We start from the raw sequence: 8,394 nt of genomic DNA, 5'->3' as shown, positions 1-8,394 counted from the left end.
AGGTAGAGGGTGCCGTAGATGCGCAGGGACTCGGTCAGCGCCCCCTGCATGACGTGCAGCACGGCCCAGGAGCAGCGCGGGTGCCAGGTGTGCCCGATCTCGTAGCAGCCGTGGGGGATGGACTTGCTCAGCGCCGCCATCTTGCCGCGCTCGCGGAGGGGGCGCGCGCCCGCCGCGTCACCGCCGATGCAGGAGAAAGGTCGCGCGGGGAGCTGGCGGCGGCGGGGTTACTCGCGGGCAACCGCCTCCCGCCTCCCCCCTCCCTCCGCGCGGCTCGCGTGAGGCGCGCAGCCAATCCGCGGCCGCCGGGGGGCGGGAAGCGGGGCGGGCGGGGTGGCGCGGGGCGCGCGGCACGTGGGTCGCGGGGCGCGCGGGGGGGGCCGCCGCTCGAACCGGGCCGTTGGGGCCGTTGGAAGCGTCGGAGCTCTCGCGCGGCCCGGCGCGGCGGTTCGCCCGCTCGCAGCGCTCCGCTCCGCTCCTCTCCGCGGGTTTCCTCATCGCCGCCCTTAATTATCCCCTTAACAGATTGCGCCGCGTTTCCCAGCCTGTGGCTCGGAGCCTTTCCTGGGGATTTCGACAGCTTCTTCCGGCTGGTGAACCCGGAACGGCGCCGCCGAGCTCATGGTGCGAGGAGGCACACGGAGCCGCGGCTCGGGGCTCGGGCAGACGCCGGCCCGCTCCAGAGGGCTCTCGGACAGCCGAGTGGGCCAAAAGCTGCAAATGAGCCTCACTAAGCGGCAGGTGACGCGCGCAGGGAAAAGCCTGAACCCGGGATAACCCGGTAACGCTGAGCTAATGCTGAACTCGGAGCTGCCAGCTACAAGCCGGGAAGGAGACTGTGGAGCCGCCACTGACAGTTCCCCGAAACGCTCAGCTCCGTGTGCCTCAGCAGCAAGGAAAGTCAGCCCAGTGCCTCATGCCAGCAGGAAGGCTTGAGGGGGCAGAGGGCACCGTTCTGCTGATGCATAACACCTTGGTGCACCCACATCTTGTGTGCAGCATGCAGTCCTGATTCCTGTAGAGAGGAGCTAGAGAAGGGCAAAGAAAGTGATCGAGGAGGTGGGAGTGGCTGCCCTATGAGGAGAAACTGGAGAAGTTGGTTCTCTTTGGGTTGGGGGTGGGGGAGGGGAATGTGATGGTGACTTACAAAATCGTGAAGGCAGTGATTGATTACATGATTATAGTTCAACTGCTCTCGAGGAGCCAGYTGCAAAACTGGCATCCGTTTCCAGCTTGAGATTTTTATTATTTTGGGACCAAAGGGGCTGGGTGTGCCTCGACCTGGGATTTTGCATTATGTATCTTTTGAGTAACAGTTTGCAAATGCTCAGTTTAGAAGGAGCAAGTATGCTCTGTGCAGAAGTCAAGCCAGGAGAGGTTGTTTCAAAAACTAGACTGGAGATACATCCCAAGACAAATGGGAAGTAAACCAAGTGATGAGCAAACTAACCTGCAGACAAATATGGAATTGGAATAGTTCCTTTCCCCTACAGCCTGCCTCCAAATTCTTCTCCTACGGAGACTATAGAGTTTGCCTTATTTTTCAAACTTGTAGGGAGTGGTATAAACTAGTCACAAATTTGAGGAAAATTTGTCATCAGTTTTGCAAAAACCTATTCCATTTTTTCAAAGAATCTTGCCATGGGTGCAAGAGCATACTTGCATTTCAAATTTAACAGCCTGGTAAGAAGATGAGTAAGCTGGATAGTTCACAGAATTCAAAGTAAGAAACTACTTGCGGACTCCCAGCAAATCTGCACTAGGAGATTTTGGCCTAAATAGTTTAATTATGCTAACTCAGTAAAGCATGCTTGACCAACCAATGTGTGTCGTAGAACTCTGTCTGTGGGAGTCTTTATCTAAAATCTAGTGGGAGACACTAGAGAACTTTAAATTTGGCTTTAGTGCAGAGATACAGCTCTCCTGCAGCTGCGGTTCGGTGGCTGACTAAGAGAGTGAGCATTGTTGTGTGCTGACCCCAGTGGGAAAGCAGGGTTGGCAAGATAACCTGCTGCAACGTTGTCTGGACTTTGGCTCTGACCCAGTGCCTTGCTTGCTGTTTTTGTAGTACTCTCTTAGTACTCTGTGGGCAGAAAAGGCAATCATTGCCTAAGATATGGATTCTGGCTCTCTTGTTTGCATGTTTTGGCTCTGATACTGCTCTGGGCTTAAAGCTTGCTTGCTGCCTTGTATTTGTGGGCAGGGAACTATGGCAAGCACAGTACTAATAATTGCACAGGCTAATAGTTTCTCTTCTGACACACATTTCCGCACACAGTCCTAATGTTGGAGGATGTGCCATGCACTGTTGATAAGTTAAAGAAAATGCCTACTGATAAAGGAGGACCCAACTAGATATTCTGTTCATTGGTCCAGCAACCCTGATTTGAGTGAATAGCTGCCTGCTCAGAACTGGAGGCTTTCAGATCTCTGTTGCTGGGCCAGCCAAGGAAGACTGACTACGCATCAGCGAAGAAGGAGGCACAGTCCTGACCTTACTCCAGGCACTTGTCCTGGAGTGTTGCAACACCCTATTCTGGGAAGAAGCCCCAGGGGTAAAGCAGCATGGGAATGCAACTAGTAACCCAGTTAGGATTGGATGCCATCCCAGGGTACTCTGTCATGGAAGAAATTTACCCTTGATTGGAACTGGGATAAAAAGTTTCAGAGTAGGAAAGAGTCACTTGAACTAAGAAAGTGTTGAGCACCTTTACTTTTACCCCCTTAAATATCTGAGATTTTTCAGGAGCTGTCTTGGTCATATGAATAAGGCTGCATACTGGGAATAGCAGGCTAAATAAAAGAAGGCCAGTGATCAGTCCCTTGGTCTAAGGCCAAGTGATGTGGTTTATGCTGTTCAGGACTAGCCTTGTTAATATCCAGTTTGCCTTGGAGAGAGTTACTCAGAGTAGTCCCAAAAACAAAGCCAGAGGGTGAACTAATTGCTAAGCAGCATGAATGATCAGGCAGTTGTGTGCTCAAGCTTACTTCCTGCTCCTCACTTATATTGACAGATATGCCAATGTCTCTGAATAAAAATTTAGGCTGTCAAAAAGTTCAAAGATACATGTGAGCCTCATTAAGCTAAGACAGCTAAGATATACCCGTTTCTGTAGCTCATGCCACAGAAAGGAGTGATGTGGCCAGCATCTCCTCTGACTGCATTAGACTTCTTGCTCCAGTTGACCACATACCCATTTGCAGCTGGGTTGACAAGAATGCAGCTTTCAGCACAAGTCCCTGGCAAGACTCAAATTCATACCTCTCAGTCTTGAGCAAGAGACCTTAACTGTCCCAGCAGCACAGTCCACCAGTTTATCTACACTGATGATAATAGATGATATTGGGGATCAGGTGGCTGTGGGACAGGTGCTGAATGAAGAAAATAAGTACCTGCTTTTCCAGGTTTCAGTGGATCTGACAGTCTGAGAGCAGTCTCCGCTAATATCTTCAGCATCTGCCAAATCTGATATCTGCAAGTGAAGTTACACATCTTATCTCAGCCTATGCTGGTAGCTGGAGGTGGGAAGAATTCTTCCTGCTTTCTCAGTGTGCAGGTGGTAGTGTTATGAAGTGGACTAGCTGGGAATCCAAGGTAGAGTATATAGCTAATTGGAACAAAATCAGACAGAAAAGAGACAGTGGAAATAGGCYAGACAGGGAACTTCACGTTGCAGAAGGTTTTGCATTCCAACTGCATTGGGATCTGGGAATTCTTCTGTCTAAACATTTTTAAATATCAAATCAATCTGGAAACATTTTAACTTGGAAAAAATGTAATGCTTTGCCCTCTGCATTTTCTCATATTGCTTTCAAACTTGTGTGCTTTTTTTGCCATGTATTTGTTTTCTCCCTTGGGATAGGTGATCCAGCTTTTCACTGCTACTCATGCTGTTCTAAGTGCCTGAAGCACACTTCTGGAAGCAACTTCCCTTGTCTGATGAGAACTGCGCTTTCCAGCAGAAGTTTTTGCAATCACTTCTTTTCCTTCTTTTCTCATTCTTTCATTCTCATTGCTTTTCTCCTTCTGTTTGTTCTCCTACCATCTGTGTGATTGTCTCATCCCTCTATGACAAAGTTGTATGAAATCCTGACAGAAAGTTATTGTACCACTAAAAATGTTAGGGATTAAATTAATCCTTGATTTTATTCTGCTCAGGTACTGTGTACACAGCCTTATGCTTCCTTCAGTAAACAGCATAGGAACTTAAAGATGTTGCTATGCTATATGTTGTCCAAGGAATTGTCAGAATATGGCCAGGAAATCTATAAAAAATAGCACATTTCAGGAGGGAGCTGAAGACCTTTGATAAAGAAGGTCTGGAGTTTTATGCCATCAGTGATGTATCCAGGGATAGATCAGAATCTCCATTTCTTCTCAAGATCAGGGACAAATAGTCGGTTCAGCACGTTATTGGCTTTATAGAAGTAAACCACAAGTTTACAACACAAACAGTTTCCCTTTGTGTATATCACTAATGCTTGAGAGGGCTGTCTAGAATGGCAGTGAATGGCCATAAACTGAGCTGTTTGATTCTTTGGGGGTTTGTTTTGTCTTGTTGGTTTTACTTTCATCCAAGCAAAGAAGGACCCTTTCACAACTACTTTTCATTATATGAAGAGGGATTTCTTTTATGGCTTACAATCATGAATGTTACTAGTTCACTTTTTAGCAGGGAATAATCTTAAAATACCCTTGTGTTTGCTGATATTTCGAGGTAAGGGAATTAACTGGAAGGTTTGCCATTTTCCAGATATAGTAATTTCCAAAATAAATATGGGATGAGATGTGGGATAATGCCATGTGAACATTCTGATTCACACAGTAATATTCTCCAGTTTATAAAATCTGGATTTTTTCCAGAAATAAATTTTGTAGTCTTTCTTAGAGAGGTACCAAGACTTAAACCAAGAAAACAAAGTCATAATGCTCACCACATTGATTCTGCAACCCAAACTAACACATGACATACTGAGCCATCCTTAGGCTACTAGCTTCAGTAGAATTGTACCTTAACTGTATTTGGCCTATGGTACTGTTGTTTCTGGAAACAGTGATTTATTCTTTCTAAATCAGGTGATAGAATTGTCCATTAAAGGCTAAATTGAGCCTCTGGATTCAATACTTAAAAAAAGGAGTAAGGAGCAGTGCATGTGGACACCATCCCAAGAGCAGCCCAAAACGGAACTGTGACCCAGAGGAAGTAGCTGTTTCTCCATTTCTTTCTTGCTTTCCAGGTAAATATGTTCTGCAGTTCTGCAAAAATGCAGGATCACATCTTGCATGATATGGGTATGTCAGCCTACTCCCACGCTTGAAACTCCCTTGCCCAGATAATGCAGGCTAGTTCTCTACCTTCACTTGACTGAAACCTCTACAACCCACCTTTATACCACCACCATGGAATAAAATATTTTACGGTGGAAAAATTGTGTGCTGTCAAAATGTATGTCTGCCCATCCTCCCTACAACTGCAGTGCTGCCTCTGCAACTCATGTCCTTCTTCCACCATCCCACCTTCTTGCTGTTTACCCAATTCAGCAGTCAGAAACGACCTGTTCTGCATAGCTTCAGCATCCTTCATCTCTGTATGCCAGGTGGGGGCAGCAACCTTCGCACATACGGATGATGTTCACCTTTCTGAATACGAGTGGGAAGGCACAGAGGGTAGGCTGGACTTGCTTTCTCCTCACAGCCTTTTGGCCAGCACAGCCACCACAGCACACCGATAAGCCCATGGGGCTCTGAGGCAGCATTAGCTGTGTCCTAACAGAAGTGAATTAGAGCTCTGGACTTCTGTTGTCTGTGCTGCCTAACTTAATTCACTCTCCAGCTACTTTTGGGGCCTTTTAAATAAGTTCTGAGACAAATATGCTATAGTAGGGTCTGGATCTAAGTAGGGTAGATACAAGCCAGTCATTGCTATTTGCCCTCAGGAGCAGTGATCTGTTGCTGGCTGTTTTATTAGCAAAATAGACATTGCCACTGATGCAAAGGCTCTTTACCAATACAGGAGAGAAAAAAGAGGCAGGAATGAATGAGGAAAACCTCAAAAAAAAAAAGGGTTGTTCTTCCTCTTAACCCACTCCCATCTTATTTGAGGTCATTACTGCAACGTTATTTATGCTTCAAATATAGGGATTATTTCAAATAGCTATGAACTTACAGAAAAGACTCCGAAGGAGCTATCTTTTCTGTGTTTAAAGTACCCAGTGCACTAAAAGTTCCTGTAACAAAACTGTCAGTCCATAAAGTTGGGCTGCTAAGACTGAGCACCCAACAGCTCCTTTAAAAAGTAATGGTAGCTTCTAGGAACTTAGCACTTTTGGAAAGGCTTTCAATTTAAGGCTGAATTTTCCAGGATAATAAATAGTAAGTTTCAACAACTTAGTTTACAAATGCCCATGTTGAAATAACCTGAAGACCCTGAATCACTCCTGCTGCCAGCTCTTAGATGTCACAACTGTAGAACTCAACAGCCTGTGTACAGCTGCTGAATCACTGCATTTTGCAGATCTGTATTTTCAAGCAAACTGGCAGTGATTTTAAGTTATCCTGTAATGCTGGGTCCTTCAGCAGGGCTCCAGAGCTCCTCAGCTGTGAGCAGGGCAAATGGCTGGGAGGGGACTCCTTCAGGCAGGCTGCCCCCTTTGTCCTCACTTTCAGAAAAGGCTGAGCAGCCACCCTTTGCAGAGGTGTCTTGAAGGTGTTGTACATTGCAGATGGAAGAAGTAATGCACCCATGATTACTAATTGCTTTTGAAATACTGAGTTTAGACAGATACTTGTGAATCTAGACATCCATGTTTGAACTTCCTGTCAAAGATCAAGGTACTGTATAAAAATCAGTTGATGGGACCATACAGTTACTGATCTTACCAGCAGGCTCTGCTTTTGGTTTCTCTCTGCTGGACTGAGTTGTGAGTGTATGTGAAAAAGAATCAAGGAAAGAAGTAGAAGCAAGCTAATTAAAACTCTCAAAAGAACCATTTTTAAACACAGAAGCATTCAGAGAACAAAAACTCCTTTTCAGCACCCCTGGCTCATTCTTAGGGACCATTTCTTGCATTTCTGCTAAATCAGTTGAGAAAGTCACTAAAGCATAGCAACATTGCAGTGTTCCGATGAAAAAAGCGCCAAAGATCCTTGAGAAAACTCTGAATAGCACAGAAAGCAAGAACAAATGTTTTATATATGTGGTATTGTTAAAACTCCCACGTGGCATAAATATAATAAACAATAGTGAAGAATGGGATATTTCTGTTTGTTTCCACACACTTGAGATGACCTAACCTACCTCAGGCATGGTTCCACTTTGTGACTTGTGAGTTATTTGATAGTTCCAAACTTGTGAAAATAAACACTATTATTCTACTGTTCTACATTGTGCATTCTTTTGTTCTCTGTAAATAGACTAAGAACTATCGAATGAAAGTAAATTATAATAAAATACAGATCAAAATAAAACTGCAGATAAAACAAAAACAGCACATGGAAATATGTAGTAAAGATGAAAATAATGAAATGGTATACTCATCACTGAACACAGCTTTTTATGTTCCAAATGCCTATGTCAGCATTTTATGGTTGAGTTCTGATCTCATTTACAGAAGCCTCCCGCAGAGACTTCCCTCATACTAACTCTGGCGTAGCCGAGAAAAAAATCTAGTATTTTACGGTTAGTATTTTCAAAGAACCCTACAAGGACAAGGTGATCAGATCTCATTGGATTTCAATGCAGGTTGAACACCTAACTGTATGTCTCTTTTAAAAATCCCTTCTTTAAAGTAATAGGTTATTTCTCTGGCCTTCCCGGTATTGCATACCAGACAATAGTTTCCAGTGTTTTGTCTAGTTGTAAATAAAACTCAATTACAGCGTTATCTTAGTGTCTGAGTACCCAGCTGGAAGAGATGAATTTGAGAGTATTAATTCTTGACTGACTATAGGTTTGCTATTTGGGCTTGGCTAAACACAAGAACCCATCTAGGTGCCTGTGTAGCAATAATATCTCAAAAATATGTTTTGAAGATTATTTAATATTTGTCCAGCTTTGTGCATGTCATATGTTAAGAATTACTATTGTTTATAACACAAATGAAAAGACTTTCACCACTCTCTGGGATAAGTTATTTTACAGCCTGATATATGTCACTGTCAGAAAGCTTCCCTTGATATTTTTATAGTATTTCTTAGCACTGGAAGACTTGAAAGATAGGGAGCGGAAAACTTACTGCTTTGGCCAGAGTTTAGTGTGCATGTGCATATGCATAATGATGAGGTAACTGGTCAAACATGGTATCATTTTACATTTTCCTCCCACACCAGGAAAGCACCTTCCTTTTATATTCTATTATATGGGATTTTGCTTGATTTCTTTGCGGAAGAGGAGT

General features: G+C 44.5%; 1 protein-coding gene across 1 annotated transcript in view; it reads right to left on the bottom strand.

Moving 5' to 3' along the window:
* TMEM135 (transmembrane protein 135) overlaps positions 1–187 on the bottom strand; it is a 191,596-nt gene extending 191,409 nt beyond the window's left edge. The window contains exon 1 of the mRNA XM_026077913.1: positions 1–187. Coding sequence (XP_025933698.1) covers positions 1–140 — 140 coding nt within the window. The 5' untranslated portion in view covers positions 141–187.
* Between the last annotated feature and the right edge of the window lie 8,207 nt (positions 188–8,394).

This window comes from Apteryx rowi, unplaced genomic scaffold (assembly GCF_003343035.1).
Source record: "Apteryx rowi isolate R43461 unplaced genomic scaffold, aptRow1 scaffold_468, whole genome shotgun sequence".
Taxonomy (NCBI): domain Eukaryota; kingdom Metazoa; phylum Chordata; class Aves; order Apterygiformes; family Apterygidae; genus Apteryx; species Apteryx rowi.
This window is presented reverse-complemented; position numbering and strand designations above follow the sequence as displayed.